The following is a 25,193-nucleotide window of genomic DNA, read 5'->3' on the forward strand; positions in this document are numbered from 1 at the left end:
TGGAAATGTGCCACATGAGCAGATGTTCAGCTGGGAAATAACATTAGTGATTAGTGCAGCCAGAACTGGTGTTTACAGCACATGCATGCTTTAAGGACTTAGAACACTGAGCTACACAAAAATACTTGTTTTTTCCTCTTCCTCGTTTTTCATACCAGAGAAACTTGAATCTTATCTTTTGCCAGTGTAATTCCAGTGTAACTACCCAGAAATCACTCAATGAAAATAAAAGCAGACTACCACATCTGCATAATAAAGCCAGCTATTACACAATTTTCAATTTTTCACCTTTCTTAGAGTGCAGGTGTCAGTTCTATAAGGCTCAAAAAAGTCCTTATGTACTGTATTCCAGGTCAGCTCTTCAGAGGGAAGCAGCAATATCTCATCATGGAAAAGCTATGTAGCCATCAAAGGATTAGTGCAAGCTCCTGCTCAGGGTTTGGGTTTTTCTCCTGTTAGAGATTACCTCATGATTAGCAAGCTGGGAGACACTGGTGAGCATGAGTGTCTGGAATTACCTTATATGAAAAATACTCATTCTATTGTCACCAGATTATTTTTGAGCATTGAGTGTATCTTCCTGTTGCAGCACTGGTTTGACTAGAATGTTTCTTGAAAATAATTTTGAGTATGATGTCTTAGAAAATGATCAGTTACCAGCTGTGAGCATTAACAGGCTGAGAACAAAGAGAGGAAATAGTTTGCACAAGAGCAAGTTTAATCCTAGAAACACCTGGCTTCTTGGATAAATGTAAGCTTATTCATACTCTGGTAGAAGTTTTGCAGTAAAGCTACAATCCTACAATCCTCTTGGTAATGAGCTCAAACAGAGCAAGAGACCTGCTTGGAAAAGGAAAAAATGCATGGTCAGATAACAGATGCAGAATGAAAGAATTTGAGATATTGAAAGTACCAAAAAGTTGAGTCAGGATTTTCTCAGACAGTTTTGTGACACTGTGAACCACCAGTGATGTCAGATGCTTAATTTCAGTGAAAAAGTAGTAAAAAAAACCACTAAACAATAGAAGCCCCTTTCCTGAACTGCATATTGCTACTACCTGCAAGCATTCAAAAGTGTTGTCCCAGTCATCATGCTGGGGCCTCGTTGCTAGCAGACAGTGGCACTAAGTGGTACAAGCCTGATTTTCTCTAAGTGGCCTAGATTTGTGCCAAGAAACACGGTTGAGAGGATTCTCCTAACATTCTGAGTAGGATTCAAGGACTTTGGAAAAATGCAGCAGAGCTAGTCTCCAAAGAAGAACCCTCAGACTTTGCTAAAGTCGTGGTGCTTTTAACTGAGCTGTTGCTCACCATGACTCCAGCACAAAGATAAAGAACTAGGAGCTTCCTGCTTTTCTCTTGGAATTTGGTTCTCTCCTTAATTAACACATCAGACCCCAATTGCACGGCTCAGCAGTGCTGTCATTTTCCTGGCACAGGGCTCCAGGCAGTGCTGGGGCCAAGGAACAGGAGGCAGGGAGGGCATGGAAGCACTGACTCCCAGAGACACCTCAGCAGGAGGCAGAGCACAGGGCCAGAGTCACAAACCTGACTCACAAGGAGTCCCAGACCAGGGTGTGAGTTACCACTCTTCAAATTTGGGACTTAGCTGTAGGTGGCTGCATGAAACCTGTTCACTTGACTCCTGCTGGGCACCCATGTGCGACCAGACTTGGGCTAAGCTTCAGCTGAATGCTGTGGCCAGAAAGAGAACTGAGGAGCCTGGGAGGCTTGGAGACTCAATTCTGTCACTGGTGTTCAGGAAATGAAGGCTGAAATCCTTGGGTTTTGTCTGGTTTTTATGCCAAGCAGAAGACATGGAAACTCAAGCAACATGGAGAAGAGCAAGCAACTCTCAGTTGTGACAGGCCCGTCCTCTCAGAGCTGAATATGGAGCTCAAATAGAAGTAAGACAAAACAACTTCTTTCAGAGTAGACAAAAGTCACTAAGTCACTCTTCTCAGATTTAGGGGATATGACTGAGGCAGAAAAAACAGACTTACAAAATAGCTTACTGAAAATGCATGTAAATTGTACTTCTTTATCTTTCAGGATTCAAACCATGCTTCTCTCAAATGCTTTGGGGGCTGGAGGGTCTTGGTTTTAGATACTAACCACATCTAACACTCCTTAATTGACTTTTAGCTTTTCTAGCAAATTTCTCTGAAATTTGCTTACCCTTTCTTTCTTTTCTTTTTTGCTTTCTCTTGGAAGCAAAAAATCCAAAGCTAGGAACCTGAGCTTCACTCACCCTGAGTGTCCTGTTACATGAATGTTCCATGAGCAAAAAGGAAACTATTTTTGTGTCATTTAGCTCATCTAGCAACTATTCGTGCTGATGGCAGCAAAACATTTACCTGTTGCCAGCTGAGAGCAGGAGTTGGGTGGTGAGAGCTCTCCCTTCTCTGAAAATAAAAAAAGAACCTTGGTTTACAGAGCAGCTTGGAAGGCTCAGGTGAGCAGGTTGGATTCCAGCTGTGCCAAAGGTGGCAGGGCAGGGTTCAGCCCTGCCTGGGATGGCTGTGGGCCAGCAGTGCTGCAGTGGGTGGGAGTTGCACAAGTGGGTGCACAGCTCCTCTGGGCTCTGCAGGGGTCTGTGACCTGTGTGCCAGCAGCTGCTGCTCTCCTGGAGCCCAGGCCAAAGAGCTGCAGGGATTTCACCATCAGAGCAGGGCCCTGGCTTGTGATGAGGAGCTGTGTGAAGGCTCTTCTGGAGCTTCCCCTGCACCCCCTGCCCTGGCCCATGCATGGGCTGCACTTGTGGCACCCAGTCATTTGGGAGAAATACTGCCAAGAGACACTTTGTTCTTTGTGCTAAAGAACTGTATTTATTCATATAAAGGCATACTGATGGCGCAAATGCATAACTGATAATCAATGTAATTAGGTATATTACATATACACCTGTATTATTTCAGGTGTTTGCTTCAAAAATATGGGAAATTCAGTGTTTATTAGAGCATTTTATAATTAAAAAAATATAAATTGCGTGAAAACAGGCCACCCACCTTTGTGGGAATTCCTGCCTCAGCACAATGAGACAGAAGTGATGGGATGTACATTCAAAGCAGCCCTTCCAGAGCTGCATCTCTGCTTTGCTAACACTCCCTGTCATGCAGGTGTGCTCCAGCTGCAGGGGTGGGATAAGCCCTTAGGTGTGCCTGGGAATGGTGGCCTGGAAGCACCTGCCTGAGCTCTGTTCTGAGTCAAGCCAGCTGAACTATGCTCAGCACATGTTCTGTTTTCACTGGTGCCTCTGGGAAATGACAAGCAGTTCTTGCTTTTCACTGGGTGCTTCTCTGCCCAATGACTGCATCAAACTTGACCTCAGACATCTTTTTCAGAAGGTTCAGGGCACGCTCTGGGAACACCCTGAAAGAGACAGTAACATGAAATTAGAAGGGGGATAGAAACTTATTATGGGAAATGGTGGCACTGCAGGTGAGGGAAGAGCTGGTCTGGGAGCAGAATGCATGCACACACATGGACTGAGACAGACTCTTAAACTGGGCATTATTTCCCAAGGACATGTAGTCCTCATCAGTCTCTGACAAGTTTTAACTCCAATCCCACTCATCTCTTTTTATGACAATTTCAGGACAAGTATGTACCAACCATGATTTAGGCTGCAGTATTTCTGCAGAATCCAGAAAGTTTTCATATTGAACATAGACATTGCTTTCTCTTGGCAACAGAGCCCTTTTAAAGCAATTTTCCAGCCTCCATGGCCTGACTTTGTGGTGTTGACATAGAGAAACAAACACTCAGGTCCTCATGTCATTCTGGGACTATGCTGGGGCTCTGTTTCAGAGAATGTGGTGGCCTGTACAGCAGTGGAATTCTGCACTGACACCAGTCAGCTGAAGCAAGTGGTTCTATGCAAGTGCCAGTGAGAAGGCTCAGAAAAATTCCTGGATGATGTCTGCTGTTGTCACTGGAAAGAAACATTGCATTATTAAATACTTTGTGATATGTTCTAAGATAAAACTTAACCTTGAATCAGATTTTATAAGTCTGAAGATTGTAAACTCAACAGGTTACACTTGAGACATATTTTTGCCCTACTCACCTTTCAAGCAGTAAAGCAACGCTCTGATTTGGTGGAACAAAAACCATTTTCTTGTTGGTCACTATTCCTTCCATGAGAGTCTCTACAACTTCTTCAATCTCCAAAATCTTTCCAAGCCTGCACAGGAAAGCAAGCATAAGAGCTGCAGTGGTAAAAAGGGCTGGTACCAGCTGATCTAGGAGGCTTCACAAATGCACAAACTCAGGTAATTCAAATGCAACAATTAAGGGGTTAAAGGACACTGCAGATTTTCTGTAGCCAAGGGTACACACTGTTGTTATACAGCCAGTTGGAACAGAGGCCTAAAGCTGGGGATAAGAGGCAGTGTCTTGATGCAAAGAAGGAAGCAGAGGAATGCAGAGTATTGAGAGTTACCTTGTACTGGGGTTTTTGACAAATCCAGTGTTGATAAAAACCGGACAAAGGCACGTTGTTTTTATTCCATCCTTTCCCAGGGCAGACAGCTCCTCTGTCAGAGCTTTATGAAATCCAACTGCAGCAAACTTGCTTGAGCTGCAGGAGGGAAAAAGTACAAATGAGAAGGCAGAAATCCTATTTCCACCTTTCTACCACTGCAAATGGCCTAAGCCATCATATATATACAGTACAGGCTAGGATGCAAAAACCCCCAAATAATGTAATCCATCTGAGAGTCAGAGCAAGGATTATTCTAACTTTGCCTGTGCCAGAGTGCAGTGCCGGATAAGATAGTGAAATGTGTGGAGTAATTTTGGAAACCAGGCAGGGTGTGAACAGGCAGAAAGACAGGAAAACATCAGGAAATCCTAGAAAACATCAACTAGTGTGTGTCAATAGATGCACATCCTGTTCTTTCACATGAGAGAAGATTCCTAGAAGGAAGGCAGACTGAGTCTCTGAAATTAAGAAGGATGGGCAGGGTAGAAACGCAGATTAACCTTTGACTATTTATTGTACAACACAGGGGCATCTAAAATCAATTGTGTGTACTTTGAAATAGAGGGATATTATGCAAGCAAAACTGAGGACAACATGCCAGGGAAATACATGTGGGCTTTAAGTTTAAAGAAATTCCAAAGAAAATAGATATCACATGACTATTCTTTCATATAAATTTTCCTCACGGTTCAGTCAGAGCTAATAACTTGAAAATTTCTGATGGGAAAGACACAGTTAAAAGTTTTAAAAATTAAGCAAGCTGATTTCAAAATCACTTACCAATAGGTCACCATGTAAGGAACCACAAAATGACCTGCTGCTGAAGCCACTGTGACAATGTGCCCATAGTTGTTGTTCATCATGACTGGCAGAAAAGCTCTCGTGGTCTTGGAAGTCAATCAAACCAAGAGGCAAAAATGCAGGGGGCAGGAAGGAGGAAAAAAACATTGTTCTCTTAGCCATACTCAGAACTAACCCTCAGTGTCTTCACTAGGTGGCCAAAGCTATCCCTAAAGCTGTGAGCTGCACAGCACCTCAGATTCCCAGAGGCACAGGGATACCTGCTCTCTGACCAGAGGTGCAGCTGGCAACCTGCTCTCCAAAGGTTTCAGCACTGGCCATAAACAGGAGCTGGTTTCCACATCTTTGCTTTGCTGCTTTTAAGGATTCAGGTGCCAGCAGAAATGCTGGCAGGGTCTCACCCCCAGCATGTACAATAAACCACTTGTCAACCCACGGCTTCCCCTCCTTCTGCCACCAACAAGTATTGCTGAAAGCCTCCCACCCTCAGCCCCACAGCAGCTCTGACAGAGGCCAGTGATGCTGCAGATGAGGCTGTCACCAGCCAGCTCACACCAGCAAGAGGCCATTCCAGTTCCCAGCACACAGTCTGCTTTGTGCCCCTGTGCTACACAGCTCATTTGGTAATTCACTGCTAACAATGGCTGCTCTAAATATGCCTCCTCAAAAACACTCCCAAAAACTGTAGCTACAGATGGTGGTGGCCCTTACCCACATGTGACCCAGAATGTTGACTTCAAACATCCTTTCTATCTGGTGGTCCTGGGTTGAGAGAAAGTCAGCAGCTGTAATAACACCAGCATTGTTCACCAGGATGGTCACATCCCCAATATCCTTCTTCACCTTTTGGAGAGAAAACAAAAGCCCAAAATTGTGTCTGTCATTGTGTCAGAAGAAGAAGTAAGTATGCAAGGGTGGGGAAGATGAGCCATAACTAATTAAATTCTTAACACTAAATCCATAAGGGAGGGGAAGATCATGCCACATTTCCAGATGTGTCAGTAACTGAATTGTAGAGCCATGAAATCTGGTTTAGATCTGATTCTTTCCCATCAGTTAATGCCAGTATTTACTGTGCCCCACAAACTGTGCACAGTTTGGACTGTGTAGTCACAGTTGGGACCATGGAGGTACAGACTGTTTCAAGGCAGCTGGTCCACAGCCATTACAATAAAATGTTCCATGTGTCCTATCTATGATCCTTCAGAGGCTGGAACCCTAGAGAGCAAGCCTGGCAACAGGATGTGACATGCTGGAGCCTCCCAAATAGGATGAGACTGGCTGTGATCTTGGAAATGCTACTGTGTGCAGAGAGCAGCAAGGAGTGGGGAGCTTCCAAGGGCTTGCAGGAATTGTGTACCACAACTCTTCTCCACTGTCCCTGCCTTCTCTGGAAACCAGGCATGTTGGGAAAGCCTCTGGCCATGCCCTTGCTGGCCCACCTTGTCTGCAGTGCTGTAGATCTCCTCCCGTTTGCTGCAGTCCACCACAAAGGTTTGGACAGTGGCTCCCAGCTTCTGGCATTCTGCTGCCGTCTCCTCAACGCCGTGCTGGAGGAGGCAGAGAGAAACACACCGTGCACAGCTGAGCAGCAGAGGCTGGAGATGTCCCTGGACTGAGCAACCACTGCCCAGCCCCAGAACAGTGCATGGCTACCTGAGAAAGGGCTGTAGGTGGGGTTGCTGAAAGGACAGGCATTCCAGCTGGAAATTTTGGACCTGTGTAGTATGACTACAAGAAAGGAAATCGCAGAATCATGGAATGGTTTGGGTTGGAAGGGACATTAATGATTATATAGTTCCAACCCCCACTTGCAATGGGCAGGACACTAGACCAAATTCTCAGAGCTCCATTCCATCTGGCCTTGAATATTTCCAGGGATGAGGCATCTATAACTTCTCTGGCCAACATATTCCAATTCCTTACCTTCCTCACAGTAAAGAATTTCTTCTTAATATCCAATTTAAACCTCTCTTTTGGTTTGAAGCCATTTCCCTCTCTCCATACTTTTGTAAGCCCCCTTCACATACTGGAAGGTTGCAGTTATGTCACTCTGAAGCCATCTGTTTTTTAGGCTGAACAATCCCAATTCTCTTATCCTTAAGAATGTGGCAACAAGAGTGAATTTGGCTTGGTAAGGCACACGTAGCAGCAGAAAGAGGGCACATGGTGCCTATCACAGTACAGCAGGCTGCACTGGGAGTGCAAACAGAGCTTGTGCAACACAGGCCTGGCTGACACCCTGAGGTGTGGAGAGTGGCTCAATGCATGTCTGTATGCAGGGTGTGAGAAGAGCCACGGTTTTATTGGGACAGGCTGAGATGGAATTAATTTCCCCAGAGCATCCCCACAGTGCTGTACTTTGCACTGGTTGCTAGGAAGGGGTTGATAACACACACATTTTTTGGCTGCTGCTGAGCAGTGCTGGCGCAGCATCAGTGCTGTGTTCCCAACATTCTCCGTCCCATCAGTAGAGCCTGGGAGGGGACATGATTAGGAAAGCAGAGCAAAACTGGCCAAAGGGATATTCCATATCATATGATCACAGCTCAGCTATAACAGCCAAGAAAAAGAGGAAGAAGAGGAGGAGCATCCAGTATTTACAATGTTTGCCATCTGGAGCAAGCACTTCCCAGAATTTGGGTGGTCATCTCTTGCTAATGGGAAGTAGAGGAATAAAATTTTTTTTTTATTTTTGCACCTATGTGCACAGCCTTTCAGCTTTGCTTTAGCAAACTGCTTTGTCTCAACCTACAAGGCATGATTTCCCATGTTATTTCCTCTACCAGTCCAGCTGAGAAGAGGGGGTGACAGAGAAGCCTGGTGGGCACCTGGCGTGCAGCCAAGGTCAACCCACCACAGGTGCAGAGATTTTCCTTACAAAATTGCATTTGACACACACAGAACAGAAGCTTCCCTCTGTCACTAAATCAGCTCACTAGGCCAGGGCAGGAGTGATTTTGCTCTTGTTTTTTTCCCCAGGTGCCAGCTGGGCTCTGTGCTGGGGTCTTTCTTGCAGGTTCAGGATCACACAAGTAACTCTTTGCTGACCCAGTGCATCAGAAATAGGAAGCTCAGCCGTTCACCCTCCCTGTTGCACTTACACCCAGCACTTTGCCTTGATCCCTTCTGAATGCCATGCTGCATGTTTATATCTGCCCATCCTCCACTTGCCAAGGTCCTTTAGGCGTGCAGCTGCCCAGAGAGCAGCCGGGCTCACGCACAGCGCTGCTGCTGACGGGAGCGCAGAGCAAACACATCTCCCAGCAGCGCACACACAACACCCGGGGCTGCAGAGGGAACAAGTGCAGGCAGAGCTGCCCCTCTCTGCAAACACCCTCTGCTCTCAGCAGCTCCCTGTCCCTTCTGTCCCTCCGCAGGTGCTCTGCCGGTGCTGCCTGCTTCCTCCCGAGCAGCACCGAGTGCCGAGGGACCAGAGCCCCGCATCCTCTGCTGCGAGCGGGGCCAGAGCCGCTCCTGGCGCTCAGCATCCCGGCCGGAGCAGCGAGCGGGAGCGGCTGGAAGGAGCCCATGGGGCTGCCATGTGCTGCTGCCCCTCTCGCGGCCCTAAAAGTGAGGACACGAGTGTGCCATTACCTTATTGATGTCCCACAGGACCAGCCTGCTCTGGCGCTTGGCGAACTCCAGGGCTGTCGCTCTCCCGACGCCATGGCCAGCGCCCGTGATGAGCACCAGCTCCCCGCTCAGAGACTTTCTCCTCGCAGGCACGAAGAGCTTCACAAAAGCCTCCAGGTAGGAGTAGAGGAGCGTGCCCAGGAACAGGAGAAGCTCCACGAACACGTTCATTGTTTCCCCGGAGCTCTTTTGAGGACCGAACTGAACTTTAATCTCTTTTGGGGGACGCGGGTTGTTGATTTACCCTCGGCCCGTCCCAGTGCGCGCCGCTGGTCCCGTCCGCTCCCGCAGGATCCACCCCCGCACCGCCCGCACCGCCGGCTGCTCCGCCCAGCTGTCCCGTCCTGAGCTCCCGGTGTCCCCCCCGAGCTCCCGGTGCCCCTGTGCCGGCGCTGGGTGCGGAGGAGCTGCAGTCTCTCCTCGCAGAATCGTGCTCGCCCTGCAGCTGACAGGACGTGCCGGGCGTGGATAAAGAAATGCGGCTCTTAGGGCTCTCTTGGCTGAGGAAAACACACATAGAGGTGTGCAAGCCAAGCCCCTCTGTGTTCTGCCATTGGTTTTGCTCTGTCCGTCGCACCGACTCTTCATTCTCTGTGTTGTTTGTCCCCACGCAGGTGGCAGTGCCTTGCTGTCCCTCTCTCCAGCCCGTGTATCAAGGAAGCAGCAAAACATGTTCTTGTTTGTCATTTGTTGCAGATGAAAAAGGGATGGAAGTGGCAATAAAATTGCTCACCAGTTACTGACAAGAGTATCTTGAAGTTCCATTCAACTCTGTATGGTAATTCTTTTCAATTTTTGTGCTTTGTGCCTGTCGAGTCGCTCAGTGCCATGAGGTCCTAGAGCAGTTTTTGTCCCAGTCCTTCCTTCCATTGCATCTCTGTGCATTGCCAGAAGGCTTTGTCCCCCACCATCCTCTTCCAGGTCCCTTAAGGGAAGCTGAATGAGACAAGTCCTTTCAACTTCTGCAACTCCACAGGTGAGCTCTTGCCTAGCTGTTAGTCTTACTATGTCTTTTATTTGGTTATCCATACTCAGACCTTCCATCATGCTGCAGCTTCTTAGTTTCTATAAAAAAATGGCATTAAATTCCATGAATTGCATCATTTTTATCTAATTAAGTCTAAATCACACCACTCACACTTGGACTCACTTGTGAGTATGCAGAACCTTAAGCAGAACAGGAATGCTTATAGGAAATAGGAGAAAAGTACTTTCAGGTGTTTCTTCCAGCTCTATCAGTGAAACTGCATGGCCTTTCCTGAAAGGATTGCTGACCTTGCTCCTTTGTTTTTCAGTTAGAAAAACTGATGTATCACAGTTATATTCATCATTTTATTTAAGGATGTTTTTGAGTTGTTTGGGAAAGTGTGAACAACTGACCAAAATTGTGTCCAATTAAGATTACAGCTTTTGAAACTTATTATTTTTGTCCTGGTGGTTTGGCTACAGCTCACCTTGTCAGTCAGAGACTGGGTCAGTTCCAGCACAGAGATTCCAAGCTAGGCACTTCCCACTTTTCTCTTGGACCTTGGTTCTCTTCCTAATTAACACATCAGTGTTTGGGCCAGACCCCAATTGCACGGCTCAGCAGTGCTGTCATTTTCCTGGCACAGGGCTCCAGGCAGTGCTGGGGCCAAGGAACTGGAGGCAGGGAGGGCATGGAGACACCTCAGCAGGAGGCAGAGCACAGGGCCAGAGTCTCAAGGAGTTCTAGACCAGGGTGTGAGTTACCACTCTTCAAATTTGGGATTTACCTGTAGGTGGCTGCATTAAACCTGCTGTGACCAGAGTTTGGGCTAAGCTTCAGCTTGGTGCTGTGGCCAGAAAGAGAAATGAGGAGCCTGGGAGGCTTGGTGGCTCAATTCTGTCACTGGTACTCAGGAAATGAAGGCTGAAATCCTTGCTTTTGCATATGTTTCTTTATGCCAAGCAGATTTGCAGCCATAGAAGACACAGAACATAACCACAGCCACACACAGAGTACTGCACAAGTTGCCTTTCCCAGTAATTCCTCTGGGTTCTGAGACCCTGAACTCAATCTGGCAAAGCAGGAATCAATAAAGTCTCCCCTTCCTCAGGAGCAAGTGTGCTAAGAAACAGACTGCAGAAGAGTGCTGTCATCCCCTGGATGGATTTTTGATTTCCAATTTAATGCTGCCATCAGAATCTGAATGATAGACAGGGCTAGTGACAGTGGTGTGCCAGGAGAAGCCAAGCATCTTGTCCAATGTATGCCAGTCCTTCCCCAGTCTAAGATAAGGGCCAAGTCATCCAATGCTGACTTTTCTCCAGGGTCTTTTTAGGCTTTTTTTCTGTGCTATCACTGGACTGTGTCCTTTCTTTGAGCAAGGATTCAAGTCATGAAATAGAAGAAATGTAGGAAGTGGGTATGAAGAGAGGCTAAGCTGGGTGGGAAGTTAAGACTGCTTGTCAGCCATACAAAGGACAACCCTCAACTACCTACAAATCAGTAAAGTACTGATTTAGCTCTTATATTCCAGTGAGTGCTAAGCACAAACATTTTGGCTGGTATGCTGCTTGCTCTGTCTTTTGAACTTTTGAAGAATCTGTATTTTAAGACTTTAGGTAAGAACAGTAGAAGTGAACATAATAAATAGTGGCTTCTAGTGTCTCACGTGTGACAAGACTGTCATAGTAGCAAGAGGACAATATACAGCTCAAAAAGAAGCAGAGATGCAACCCCCCACATTTCAGCTTGGTTTTTGAATGGAAACCATGCCTAAGTATTTTTTGATTGGCTTATAACCTTCTTTTTAATGTTCTGAATTTTGTGAACCCCTTTATTCTCTTTCCTGTCTCAGCTGCAGGAATCTTGCACAATGAAGCACAACAGCTGAAGCTGGGAAGTGTCATGTTACATGAATGTTCCATGGGCAAAATAGAAAAGAGTTGTGTGTTACTTAAGCTGCCAACAGTGCTTCTACCTGTTGCCAGCTAAGAGCAGGAGGGGCTGGGTGGTGAGGGCTCTCCTTTTGCTGAAGAACTTGTTTACAGAGCAGCTTGGAAGGCTCAGGTGAGCAGGTTGGATTCCAGCTGTGCCAAAGGTGGCAGGGCAGGGTTCAGCCCTGCCTGGGATGGCTGTGGGCCAGCAGTGCTGCAGTGGGTGGGAGTTGCACAAGTGGGTGCACAGCTCCTCTGGGCTCTGCAGGGATCTGTGACCCGTGTGCCAGCAGCTGCTGCTCTCCTGGAGCCCAGGCAAAGAGCTGCAGGGATTTCACCATCAGAGCAGGGCCCTGGCTTGTGATGAGGAGCTGTGTGAAGGCTCTTCTGGAGCTTCCCCTGACCCCCTGCCCTGGCCCATGCATGGGCTGCACTGCCTGGCCCTGTACCTCACTGATCCTGATGTCTTCCCCCTGTGCCTGGGGACTGCCTCATCTCTGCAGCCTGAGCTGGTGTTTGGCAGATTTCTGGCTGATCCTTTCAGCATTGCAGCAAGTGCTCCACTGTCCTTGCCTGGACCTGTTCACCACTTTCATTGCTGAGAGACACCTTTGGGTTAGAAAAATGTATTTATTTGTAATATGGAGTGTTGATGGTGCTAATGCATAATTGATAAATGTTGTAATTAGGCATTACATTACAAACAATAATACAAATAATTGTATTATTTCAATAATACAAATAATTCAATAATGCTCATTACAAATGCACACGAAACTCTAATTCTTCATTAGAGCACATTTTTTTAAAACTTAATAATATTAAGTGAGATGAAAGAGGGCACCCATCTCCTCTATAAATTGCTTCTTGCAAGATGCTTTTGCTCAGGGATGAGTCCAGAATAACATGTTCTGAGGCAATCCCTTTGCACTCAACTAGGCAGCTGTGCTGTCCCAAACACAAGCTTTGTGGGCATCCTGCCTGCCTCAGCACAACGAGACAGAGGTGATGGGATGTACATTCAAAGCAGCCCTTCCAGAGCTGCATCTCTGCTTTGCTAACACTCCCTGTCATACAGGTGTGCTCCAGCTGCAGGTGTGGGATAAGCCCTTAGGTGTGCCTGGGAATGGTGGCCTGGAAGCACCTGCCTGAGCTCTGTTCTGAGTCAAGCCAGCTGAACTATGCTCAGCACATGTTCTGTTTTCACTGGTGCCTCTGGGAAATGACAAGCAGTTCTTGCTTTTCACTGGGTGCTTCTCTGCCCAATGACTGCATCAAACTTTGGAATGGTTATCTTCTTCAGAAGGTTCAGGGCACGCTCTGGGAACACCCTGAAAGAGACAGTAACATGAAATTAGAAGTGGGATAGAAACTTAAATTATGAGAAAAGGTGGCACTGCAGGTGAGGGAAGAGCTGGTGTGGGAGCAGAATGCATGCACACATATGTACTAAGTATTAAACTGGGCATTATTTCCATAGCTCTCACCAATCTCTGACTAACTAAAGTCCGGTCCTGGCCTTTTAGGACAGTTCCAATGCCAGATATCTAGGGGCAGTATGTGAACTGCAATATTGCTGCAGGATCCAGGAAGGTTCAGTATTGTACAGTTGTAGCTGTGTACTACATTTCATACTCTGAAAAGCAGCAGGCTTCCAGTGGAAGGAGAAGATGTTAAAACTGAGGTGCAGTTTCCACTCCTAAGGTTCCTTCCCTTAAAGAGCTTTGTCTCTTTATCCCCCCTGTCCTATTAAAAGCAAAGTTATTCTAAGGGCTTTGACAGTATCTGTTTTGACTTGCCTAAGCTTCTGCAGACTTGCATTCTCAACAAGCACCTCTGGGAGTTGCAAAAAGATTTAAAATATTTTTTCACACTGTCTGGTGTTTGGTTAAGAAAACAAGAAACGACCAAATCTTTAATGAGAAACTATAGGATTTAACTGAGGGGCTAACTTAGTTGTTGGATGTGAATTCCAGATTTGGAACTGGAGCTCTGGTAGAAACACCTCCTCAGCAGAGCAGCTGCACTGGATAATTAAGTGTGTGAGAGGATAAATCTTGCTTTACATAGCAGAGAATAGTAGAGCCCTTTTGAAGGAATGTTCTCAGCCTGTGTAGCCTCAGTGCTGACATGAAGAAACAAACACCAACAAGCAGCAGGTCCTCAGGTCTCTCTAGAACTTCTGTTGACTCAGAAGTAACAAGTTTGAACCCTGTATACTCAGGTAGTATTGTTGTTTCCACACCCACTGCTTAACTTTCCATTGTACTTACATTTCAGAAAGCAAAGCAATGTTCAGCTGTGGTGGAACAAAAACCATTTTCTGGTTGGTCACTATTCCTTCCATCAGAGCCTCTACAACTTCTTCAACCTCCAAAATCTTTCCAAGCCTACACAGGAAAGCAAACATAAGAGCTGCAGTGGTAAAAAGGGCTGGTACCAGCTGACCTAGGAGGCTTCACAAATGCAAAAACTCAGGTAACTCAAATGCAACAATTAAGGGGTTAAAGGACACTGCAGATTTTCTGTAGCCAAGGATACACACTGTTGTTATACAGCCAGTTGGAATATAGAGGCCTAAAGCTGGGGATAAGAGGCAGTGTCTTGATGCAAAGAAGGAAGCAGAGGAATGCAGAGTATTGAGAGTTACCTTGTACTGGGGTTTTTGACAAATCCAGTGTTGATAAAAACCGGACAAAGGCACGTTGTTTTTATTCCATCCTTTCCCAGGGCAGACAGCTCCTCTGTCAGAGCTTTATGAAATCCAACTGCAGCAAACTTGCTTGAGCTGCAGGAGGGAAAAAGTACAAATGAGAAGGCAGAAATCTTATTTCCACCTGGATCAGCCAGCAGGACAGGGAGGGGGTTGTTCCCCTGTCCTGGGCACTCGTGAGGCCACACCTCAAGTGCTGTGTCCAGTTCTGGGCCCCTCACTTTAAAAAGGACATTGAGGAGCTGCAAGGTGTCCAGAGAAGGGAAACAAGGCTCAGGAAGGGTCTAGGAAACATGTCCAATGAGGAATGGCTGAGGGAGCTGGGTTTGTTTAGTCTGGAGAAGAGCAGGCTGAGGAGGGACCTCACGACCCTTTAGAAAGGAAGATGGAGGGAGGTGGAGTCAGTCTCTTCTGCCATGCCTGCAGTAAGAGGAATAGAGGAAATGGCCTCAGGCTGAGACTGGGGAAATTCAGATGACATATTAGAAAACATCTTTTCACTGTAAGGGTGATCAGACACTGGAAGAGGTTCCCCAGGGAGGTGGGGCAGTCACCATCCTGCAGGTATTTCAGAGGCATTTGGATCTGGCACTGGATGATGTGGTTTGGGGGTAACACTGGCACTGCTGGGTGGATGGTTGGAGTGGATGATATTAAAGGTCTCTTTCAACCCTGATGATTCTGTGATTCTATTTTTATACTCTACAGTCAATGCCACAATGGTAACAAGATCAAAAGCTATTCAGTAAGGGCTTATTTGACAACACTACAACAAATCACAAAATAACTACGTTCTAAGTAGAAGAAGGGAAGAGGATACCTTTTTTGCTAAGCAAAAGTCTGCATTGGTGGGCAGAGAAAACAGGAGAATCTTTCATTAGTAGATGTGTCACATGGCTATTCTTTCATACACACATTACTCACAATTCAGTCAGAGCTATTAACTTGGTACTTTCTGATGGAGAAGATAATTAAAATTAAAAACAAATGAAGCAAGCCGATTTCAAAACCACTTACCAATAGGCCACCATGTAAGGAGTCACAAAATGACCTGCTGCTGAAGCCACTGTGACAATGTGCCCATAGTTGTTGTTCATCATGACTGGCAGAAAAGCTCTCGTGGTCTTGGAAGTCAATCAAACCAAGAGGCAAAAATGCAGGGGGCAGGAAGGAGGAAAAGAACATTGTTCTCTTAGCCATACTCAGAACTGACCCTCAATGTCTTCACTAGATGGCCAAAGCTATCCCTAAAGCTGTGAGCTGCACAGCACCTCAGATTCCCAGAGGCACAGGGATACCTGCTCTCTGACCAGAGGTGCAGCTGGCAACCTGCTCTCCAAAGGTTTCAGCACTGGCCATAAACAGGAGCTGGTTTCCACATCTTTGCTTTGCTGCTTTTAAGGATTCAGGTGCCAGCAGAAATGCTGGCAGGGTCTCACCCCCAGCATGTACAATAAACCACTTGTCAACCCACGGCTTCCCCTCCTTCTGCCACCAACAAGTATTGCTGAAAGCCTCCCACCCTCAGCCCCACAGCAGCTCTGACAGAGGCCAGTGATGCTGCAGATGAGGCTGTCACCAGCCAGCTCACACCAGCAAGAGGCCATTCCAGTTTCCCAGCACACAGTCTGCTTTGTGCCCCTGTGCTACACAGCTCATTTGGTAATTCACTGCTAACAATGGCTGCTCTAAATATGCCTCCTCAAAAACACTCCCAAAAACTGTAGCTACAGATGGTGGTGGCCCTTACCCACATGTGACCCAGAATGTTGACTTCAAACATCCTTTCAATCTGGTGGTCCTGGGTTGAGAGAAAGTCAGCAGCTGTAATAATACCAACATTGTTCACCAGGATGGTCACATCCCCAATATCCTTCTTCACCTTTTGGAGAGAAAACAAAAGGCCAAAATTGTGTCTGTCATTGTGTCAGGAGAAGAAGTAAGTATGCAAGGGTGGGGAAGATGAGCCATAACTAATTGAATTCTTAACACTGCATCTTTAAGGGAGGGGAAGATCATGCCACATTTCCAGATGTGTCAGTAACTGAATTGTAGAGCCATGAAATCTGGTTTAGATCTGATTCTTTCCCCATCAGTTAATGCCAGTATTTACTGTGCCCCACAAACTGTGCACAGTTTGGACTGTGTAGTCACAGTTGGGACCATGGAGGTACAGACTGTTTCAAGGCAGCTGGTCCACAGCCATTACAATAAAATGTTCCATGTGTCCTATCTATGATCCTTCAGAGGCTGGAACCCTAGAGAGAAAGCCTGGCAACAGGATGTGACATGCTGGAGCCTCCCAAATAGGATGAGACTGGTTGTGATCTTGGAAATGCTACAGCACTCTGTGTGCAGAGAGCAGCAAGGAGTGGGGAGCTTCCAAGGGCTTGCAGGAATTGTGTACCACAACTCTTCTCCAGTGTCCCTGCCTTCTCTGGAAATCAGGCATGTTGGGAAAGCCTCTGGCCATGCCCCTGCTGGCCCACCTTGTCTGCAGTGCTGTAGATCTCCTCCCGTTTGCTGCAGTCCACCACAAAGGTTTGAACAGTGGCTCCCAGCTTCTGGCATTCTGCTGCCGTCTCCTCAACGCCGTGCTGGAGGAGGCAGAGAGAAACACACCGTGCACAGCTGAGCAGCAGAGGCTGGAGATGTCCCTGGACTGAGCAACCACTGCCCAGCCCCAGAACAGTGCATGGCTACCTGAGAAAGGGCTGTAGGTGGGGTTGCTGAAAGGACAGGCATTCCAGCCTTAAATTTAGGATCTGTGTGTAGTGACTGCCAGAAAGGCAGGGTGGCAACAAAAGTCAGTTTGGCTTGGTAAGGCACATAGAGCAAGGCTGCAGAGAGGGAGCACACAGTGCCTGTCACAGCAGTGTGAGTGCATACAGCTTATAAAACACAAGGCTGGCACCCTGACAAATGAAAACTGGCTCTATGTGTTCTTGTATTTACATGCTGGGTGTGAGAAGAGAGGTGCCCTCTACAGTGCACAATGTAGAAAGATTTTAATTTCAGGATGACCTTTGATGCACACAGGTCAGAAGCTCCCCAAAGCCATGACATCAACTCGCTGAGCCAGAGCAGAAGTGACTTTGTTGTATCCCTGTTCCCAGGTGGCAGAAGGCCATGCCAGTGGGAACCTGTGCAGGGAAAAGCTCTAGGTCACAAATAGCCTGGGACAGCTCAGCACTCCCAGTGGTGGGTGACTGTGCATCTGTCCTCAACACCAGCTGCTGTCTAAAGCTGGGAGCCCCCCAAGGAAGAGGCCTTGTCAAGGCAGTTGTGTTGGAGGAGCATGGTCCTAAATCCTCTGGAATTCACAACCTCCCTTGGCACTCTATTTCAGTTCCTGCTGACACCCACGCTCACAATCCACTTCCCAGCACTGAAGCCAGGCGTCGCTCGCTACTAAATTTATATCTTAATCCCCCCATTCCATCCAGTGAACATGAACAATTCTCTGCTTCACTGCAGCCGTGCAGAGCAGTGCCACGCCTCCTCCCACCCCTCCAACGTCTGGTCTTAGGCATAATGAGTACCACGAACAGACACCGAAAATGTTCAACACTACCTCCCCTGTTTGTCCATCCTCTCACTCAGCTTGTCTCTGGTTTGGTGTATTTTTGTTTGTGGTGGGCTGTGTTCTGTTTTGCAGCTTCACGATGAACTCCTTGGCTGTCCCAGAGTGTCAGAAACAGGAATCTCAGCCTTTCACCCTCCCTGTTGCACCTACACCCAGCACTTTGCCTTGATCCCTTCTGAATGCCATGCTGCATGTTTATATCTGCCCATCCTCCACTTGCCAAGGCCTTTCTGCATTCCGCTCAAGTCATCTGAAATAAAGAGCTTGGGGCTGTGCAAACATTTAGAGAGATGCCCGGAGAGCAGCCGGGCTCACACACAGCGCTGCTGCTGACGGGAGCGCAGAGCAAACACATCTCCCAGCAGCGCATACACAACACCCGGGGCTGCAGAGGGAACAAGTGAGGACACGAGTGTGCCATTACCTTATTGATGTCCCACAGGACCAGCCTGCTCTGGCGCTTGGCGAACTCCAGGGCTGTCGCTCTCCCGACGCCATGGCCAGCGCCCGTGATGAGCACCAGCTCCCCGCTCAGAGACTTTCTCCTCGCAGGCACGAAGAGCTTCACAAAAGCCTCCAGGTAGGAGTAGAGGAGCGTGCCCAGGAACAGGAGAAGCTCCACGAACACGTTCATTGTTTCCCCGGAGCTCTTTTGAGGACCGAACTGCGCCGGGGCCCGGCCGCCGCCGCCCGCCCCACAGCCTGCGAGGCCACGCCCCCGGGGAGCGCTGTCCAATCAGAGCGCGGGGGCGCGGCTGTGGGCGGGGCCAGGCCGCAGGCCCGCGCTGCGGGTGCATTTCCCGGCTTCCACAGGGAAAACAACCTGGGAAATGGCAACTTCTACGTTAGGATAAGGTTTCACTTCAGATTTTAATAAAGGACATAAAAGAGAAAAGGTTATTCTCTACTTCCCCGCGGGAAGCAGGGCTTCCGCACGCGCGTCGCTCGCTCCGGAAGCCAAACACTGAATAAGAAATACTCTCCCTCCCCTTCCTCCTCCTCCTCCTCCTCCTCCTTTCGTTATGTTGTATGTCCGAGCTGACGTCGCGTGGCATGGAGTAACCCTTTGGCCGGTTCGGGCCAGCTGGCCTGGCTGTGTCCCCTCCCAGGACCTTGCCCGCCGATGCGGCTGGGAGCGCTGGGCACACAGCGCTGACGCGGGTGTGTCACCAGCCCCTGTCCCGGGGCTGCCGCGGGCACGGAGCTCCGCCCCATAGCCGGAGCCGCCACCGGGTGCTGCCATTGGCTTGTACAGCGCGGGGCGGCAGGGAGCGGGATCGAGGGACAGCCAGGAGCGGGATCTAGGGACAGCCGGGAGCGGGATCAAGGAGTGGGATCGAAGGGCGGCATCGCCGGCCCAGCGCCGCCCTCCCGGCTCGGCCCGGCCCGGCCGCGGCGCTGAGGCGCGGTGGCTGAGGCGCGGTGGCTGAGGCGCGGTGGCTGAGGCGCGGTGGCTGAGGCGCGGTGGCGGCGGGGCCGATGCCGCTGCCCGCCGCAGCCCTGCCCCGGGCCGTGGCCGTGCTCTCCTTCTCCGTGCTGCTGAGCGCCCGGGGCGCTGCCCAGCGCCGCCCGGCCCACAGGTACCCCGAGCCGCGGCAGCCCGGCCGGGCCTGGCGCTGGCGGCCTGTTCCGCCGGCAGCAGCCGCCTCACGGCCCGGCCCGCATCCCGGGAATGCCGTGCGCCCCTGCCCGTGAGCTTGGCCGTGTCCCTAGGGTGTCCCCTTGGGCCAGAAGGGCCAGCGGGGCTGTCCCTTACACGGATATAATTACTGCAAAGTACAAGAGCGGTTTTGCTCTTTCCCTCGTCTCTGTTTTTCTCAAAGGTCTTTTCCAACCTAATCGTTTCTGCGAAAGAGCTGAGTCTGTTCCCCTTCCTATAATGTACTTTACAGATCGGTTATTAAATTGCAAGTTAAAACCTAGTGAACGAGACGGTTTTTGTTTTTTTTTTTCTTTCAGCAGTTTATCTGCAAGCTGTTGGTCCCGTCCTCACCCTGTAAACATGTTGGACAGTTACCATGTGAAGTTCCAGCACAGCAAAGCTCTCACCTCCCCGTATCCAGGATCACACGTCGAGCGGAGCCAAGTTCCTGAAGATAAAGTGGGCTGGCTGACTGAGTGGGAAGATTATAATCCTGTGGAGTACACTGCAAAGTCTGTTTTGGCCGGACCCAGCTGGGCAGATCCCCAAATCAAGTGAGTGAAAATGGTAGCTCTTTTCCCCTGTGAAAATGAAAGCAGGAAATACTCATGAACTGAGTTAACAGAATCATCTTAAGTGATGTGTAATTCTTCAGTGATGTGTGAAAGTTAAGATTAAGGAAGGTGGTGGTTAGATAACTGAGTTGTTTGAGTTTGTTGTGAAGGTCTTTGACACAGGATTTTACTGAGCTGATGATTGAGGTTGCAATAAGGGACAGCTGTTGATGCTGTGCAAGTATTTCTCTGTGTTGCAAGCTAAATAAAAATCTCATTCTCCTTAAGAATTTGAAAGAACGTTTTAGTGATACACTTGTTTGTTTGTTCATGGTTGGAATGCAATGTGGAAAAAGAAAGTTTAATTGTCGTTTTTGAAGGGAGTGCTCTGACTCAGGAAATGTGAAAAGTTGAATCAAAATTTTGTGGTGATTGTGTAAGAATGGGTGTGTCAGTTCTTCTGTCTCAAGTAACGAGGGATAGGACAAGAGGAAATAACCTCACCTTGTGCCAGGAGAGATTTAGATTAGATATTATGAAAAATTTCTTCACCAAAATGTTTGTCAAGCACTGGAACAGGCTGCCTAGGGAAGTGGAAATCCCTGGTTTTAAGTCCCTGGAGGTATTTAAAAGACATCTGGATGTGGCACACGGGGGCATGGTTTAGGGGTGGGCCTGCCTGTGCTGTGTTGGACTTGGTGATTTTAAGGGTATTTTCCAACCAAATTGATTCTGTGTGTCTACAAGTCTAATCTTAACAAAAATACCTTTGAAACACTTTGTCCAAATGAAGGTTGAGAGAGATGCAATATTAAATACTTTAGTTCTGCTCTTTTGCCTGCAGAACTAAATACAGAGGGACTGTAATCAGGAAAGGTTGGGACTTCATTTTAGAAGAGGGAGGGTCTTCATCTCCAGTTCTGGTAAAAACTGCTCATCAACACACCAAGGGGTATTGCTGGTCTGATGGCTGGCATACAAGCTTTTATGTTTTATAACTTGTCTCTATTAAATTCCTATTTGCCACGCAGCCATGAAGGTTTTTCTCCCAAATTCAATGAGAGAGATGGAGAAGTGGAGAGGAAGAGTCTGAATGGCTTGTATGTGGTTGAAAACGGGAGACCCTGGTGAGTGTGGGGTTTTGTTTGCTTATTCATTTCACTGGTGTAGTGTCAGTGCTCTTACAGGTCTGACAGTTCCTATGGTAAATGCTAGGACAAAACCAGGAGAAAAAAAATGGAATTTTGTTTCCCTTGCCCTTTAAAGCATGTATGTGCTTTAACACCAAATCTGCATTGCTGTCCTGCTGTCCTTCCGTTTTTTATTATTTAATCTTGATTTGTGGTTTTTTGAGTTTGTTTTGTTTTGCTTGTTTTGTTTGGGGTTTTTGTTTGGTTGTTGGGTTTTGGTTTTTTTTGTAGAATATTTTGAATGTGGGCAAATAAATATGTTTAATGTACTGCTGTGTTAAGAGTTTGGAAATTTAGCAGAAAATAAACTCTTTTTTGTTTCAGCTGGTCCTGAGAGATCAGAGGAGCTGGGTGTGGCTGGGCTTAATTTCTAATTGGAACCTGTTCAGGACTGTGTGAGTCATGTACTGTGGTGTTTATTTCAGCAATCCAGTGGGAAGGACTGGCCTCACTGGCAGAGGATTGTTGGGGCGCTGGGGACCAAACCATGCTGCTGATCCTGTTGTAACCAGGTAAGGGACAGGTGACTGCAAGGTACCCTGCAGTAGAGAAAGAAAACAATGCATTCTGCTTCTTTTCTGCATCTCTGGACAGGATATTACTTTTCATGGCCCTTTTCTCTGTGTATTCTCTACATGTAAGCCCATTCTGCTTTTGTTATGTAAGAAACACTAACCTGACTTTGTGTTAGGAGGAGGTGGGGTTAGGATGCTCTTTTTGTCACTGTATGCTTTGTTTTGATGTGATTTTCCCAGCAGGATGTGTGTGTATGTGCTAAGCATTTTACACAAAGCATTCAGAAAAGATTGTGGGGTTAACAGAAGCATGAGCTAGGAGGTGCCATGCTGAAGGCAGAACCATTGTCCACACACAGGTGGCAGTGCCTTGCTGTTCTTCTCTCAGGCCCTTTTATCAAGAAACATTGAAACATGTTCTTGTTTGTCATTTTCTGCAGGTGGAAAAGGGACAGAAGTGGCAATAAAGTTGCTCATCCAGTTTCTGGCAAGAACATCTTGCAGTTCGTAGCCATCAAGAGGAGAGACTGTGGGGAGTGGGCCATTCCAGGGGTAAGGGCAAAGCTCCAGAGGCAGCTGGCATTTCCCTACTGGTGAAGCCATGAGACAGATATGGCACATGTGTGATGCAGGTGGATGTAGTATACTAAGAGCCAGGAGTTAAAATGTGTAGAATCTGAAGGATAGTATTTTTTTATTTGTTTGTTTTCCCCCCTCTAAGGGGATGGTGGACCCAGGGGAGAAGATCACTGCTACCCTGAAGCGAGAATTTCAGGAGGAGGCCTTGAACTCTCTGCAGAAATCCCCTGAGGAGAAAGCAAAACTGGAGAAGCAGCTGCAGAAGCTGTTCAGCCAGGACCACTTCGTGGTGAGCTCTGTGTCTCTTCTGGTAGCCCCTTGAGCTGTGCATGTAACTCACAGTTGCATGGAACCTGAAGAAATGCAGCTGAAATGAAAACAAGTTGTGATTCTTATGTTCTTGGGTGTAGGAAATGGAAGGGACTGTTGAAAACTCTGTAAAGGGGATTGTGTCAGAGGGAAAGAAAAAAATATGACTGATTCCACCTTGTTTGTTGTGACCCTGAACTTGTTCTGGTTTGTTCTGGGCCTTACAGGTATACAGAGGATATGTGGATGACCCTCGTAACACTGATAATGCCTGGATGGAGACAGAGGCTGTGAACTATCATGATGAAACAGGTAAATATCTCCAGGCATGCTCTTGTTTTCCATTTACTCCATATGTTTGAAATTGGGACTGCTGTTGAGCTGAGAATGGCAATGAAATCAGGAGAGCATGAAAGTCAGGTGTAAAATATGGGAATAGATTCTTAAATTGATCTGTTATCTTGAACTCCCATTATTCACCTGTAAGATAAATCAATCTACTTAAATGCCTCTGACGTGTTCAAGCCAGAGACTTCATGCAGTGACATTTCCACTGAATTTTGGGTAGCAGGTGCCAGTTGTGACGTTTCACATGTCACTGGTCCTAGATTTATTGGCCCCCAGAAGTAGTGGAGATAGTGTATCTTTGGCCTCTCTTTCCACTACAGAATAGAAAATCATTTCCTTGGTTGTTGTCTATGAAGTCCCGAGATTCTTTTTAAAAACAGAGTGAAAACTTGGGGAAAAAAAACAATTCAGAAACCTTTATGCATCCCCTCTTCAACTAGTATTTTTGATTTTGGGGCCTTAAGTAAAATTCAGTTTTATTCATTTTTTCATAAGTGTATATAAGTTTCAGAATTCAATTTGTCCTGTAGAATAGTATGTGAGAAAAGGAGCAGTCGAATGTTAAGCAATCAAACAAAAATCCAGGCAGATGTATTAGCTAAACTTGGAGTAAGTACATGTTGTCATGATGGTTTCCTGTAACTTTTCATGCTGCTGGTGATACCCTAGGAGTGGTGACAGAGTGTTCTGCCATTCAGATTTGCCTTAAAATAGTGCAAGTATGAAAAAGGTTTCTGGCACAGAATCAGTGAAAGATTTAGTTGTTTTTTCTCGGAGAAGCAGTTGAAGGTTGCTGCCTGTGAAGGAGCATTGTGGAAGGGCAGAACTAATAAGATGTGAGGGGGGGAAAAGCAGGAAGAAAAGATGCAATAGAATGTTCTAACTTGTTTTTGGCCAGGTGAGACGATGGATAACTTGCCTCTGGAAGCAGGTGATGATGCTGGAGTGGTGAAGTGGGTTGACATCAGCGAGAAGCTCGAGCTGTATGCGAGTCACAGCTACTTCATCAAGCTGGTGACTGAGAAACGGGGAGCCCACTGGAGTGAGCATCCTGAGTGCCACGAGTGATGGAAGCCTGGAACTGTTAGACTTTGAGAGAAGAATACATTTTCCAGCCTTGAAACAAATGTCCTTGTCATCCTCAGTGAAAATTCTGTGAAATCCAGCTGGGAAAAACACCGGACAGTGATAAACAGCAGCTTTTTCAGAGACTTCAGATTGCTTCTTTTGATTTCTTAGCTAGTGTGAAATGAGAAGAATGTGGAGCTTTGCTTTCTTGGCTTCATTATTTGCATCTGTTTCATAATGTCTGCAGATCTGCATGGCAGCACTGGCATTCTGGCTGGTGCTCAGAATGCCAGTTCACAGGCTCTGTATTTTTGCACTGATTCCTTTTCAGGAGTGTGAATCCCTAAGGAAGGAGAGACTAGTAGGATAACCTGAATAATGACTTAAATGAAGTGTTGCATAATAAAGTGAAATTTCTGAGTCATTTCACTTAACATATCTTTGCAGTGATTTTCTACTTTGAGAGATTAGTTTTCACATTTAATTAATTTTTAGCTTACAGCCTGGCTGGGATTCACGTCTGAATGTATGACTGTACCCCTGTGTCAAAAGAAAACTGTTGGAAGATGAAAGTTGATGACTGATTTGAGGAGCTGAATTTTGAGGTTCCTTCCCACTGCTTATGGCAGTACAGCTGTTGTGGAGACTGCATCATAAACAGAATCACTGGAAAGTGCAGCCTTGAAGTATAATCTTGTAAATTGTGCTGGTCTCTTACCCTTCAGGTGATGTAACTTGCAGTCAGGAGGCTGATGGGGCCTTCTGTGGCATTTATGCTGCTAACAGGGGCTGCACAACAGTTGCTGACATTTCTCTCTGTGTTTTTAATCAATTGCTGTTAATTGTGTCAGGAGTTGGTGACAGT

General features: G+C 47.2%; 3 protein-coding genes across 9 annotated transcripts in view; 1 reads left to right on the top strand and 2 right to left on the bottom strand.

Annotated features, from left to right (window-relative positions):
- NUDT9 (nudix hydrolase 9) overlaps positions 1-24,762 on the top strand; it is a 196,530-nt gene extending 171,768 nt beyond the window's left edge. The window contains exons 1-9 of one of the 7 annotated variants that reach the window (XM_056489690.1): positions 19,421-19,526; positions 19,569-19,703; positions 20,086-20,319; positions 21,351-21,446; positions 21,935-22,021; positions 22,465-22,576; positions 22,746-22,892; positions 23,140-23,224; positions 24,159-24,762. In XM_056489690.1, coding sequence (XP_056345665.1) covers positions 19,603-19,703; positions 20,086-20,319; positions 21,351-21,446; positions 21,935-22,021; positions 22,465-22,576; positions 22,746-22,892; positions 23,140-23,224; positions 24,159-24,328 — 1,032 coding nt within the window. In that variant the 5' untranslated portion in view covers positions 19,421-19,526; positions 19,569-19,602 and the 3' untranslated portion in view covers positions 24,329-24,762. The other 6 variants (XM_056489686.1, XM_056489688.1, XM_056489689.1 and 3 more) reach the window with 6 other exon arrangements.
- On the bottom strand, positions 2,802-9,562 carry LOC130252279 (estradiol 17-beta-dehydrogenase 11-like). Its single transcript, XM_056489694.1, is given in 9 exon segments — positions 2,802-3,372; positions 4,070-4,186; positions 4,445-4,582; positions 5,267-5,373; positions 5,999-6,130; positions 6,730-6,837; positions 8,885-9,144; positions 9,147-9,317; positions 9,320-9,562. Coding segments are annotated over 9 exon segments (1,242 nt in total). The 5' UTR covers positions 9,441-9,562; the 3' UTR covers positions 2,802-3,284.
- Positions 12,441-18,941, bottom strand: LOC130252278 (17-beta-hydroxysteroid dehydrogenase 13-like). The gene is made up of 7 exons (XM_056489693.1): positions 18,548-18,941; positions 17,027-17,134; positions 16,288-16,419; positions 15,555-15,661; positions 14,475-14,612; positions 14,098-14,214; positions 12,441-13,155 (listed from the first exon to the last, which is right to left on the bottom strand). The coding sequence occupies exons 1-7, from the start codon at positions 18,755-18,757 to the stop codon at positions 13,068-13,070; spliced, it is 900 nt and encodes a 299-aa protein (XP_056345668.1). The 5' UTR covers positions 18,758-18,941; the 3' UTR covers positions 12,441-13,067.
- Positions 24,763-25,193: the final 431 nt, after the last annotated feature.

The sequence above is a fragment of the Oenanthe melanoleuca genome, chromosome 4 (assembly GCF_029582105.1).
Source record: "Oenanthe melanoleuca isolate GR-GAL-2019-014 chromosome 4, OMel1.0, whole genome shotgun sequence".
In the NCBI taxonomy this organism is placed as follows: Eukaryota; Metazoa; Chordata; class Aves; order Passeriformes; family Muscicapidae; genus Oenanthe; species Oenanthe melanoleuca.

Coding starts and splice junctions, on each gene's coding strand:
- LOC130252278 (XM_056489693.1), bottom strand. CDS start 18,757: ATGAACGTGTTCGTGGAGCTTCTCCTGTTCCTGGGCACGCTCCTCTAC. Junction 17,135..18,547: donor TCCTGTGGGACATCAATAAG/GTAATGGCACAC, acceptor TGCCTCCTCCAG/CACGGCGTTGAGGAGACGGC. Junction 13,156..14,097: donor ATTGCTTTGCTTTCTGAAAT/GTAAGTACAATG, acceptor TGTCTCTTTCAG/GGTGTTCCCAGAGCGTGCCC.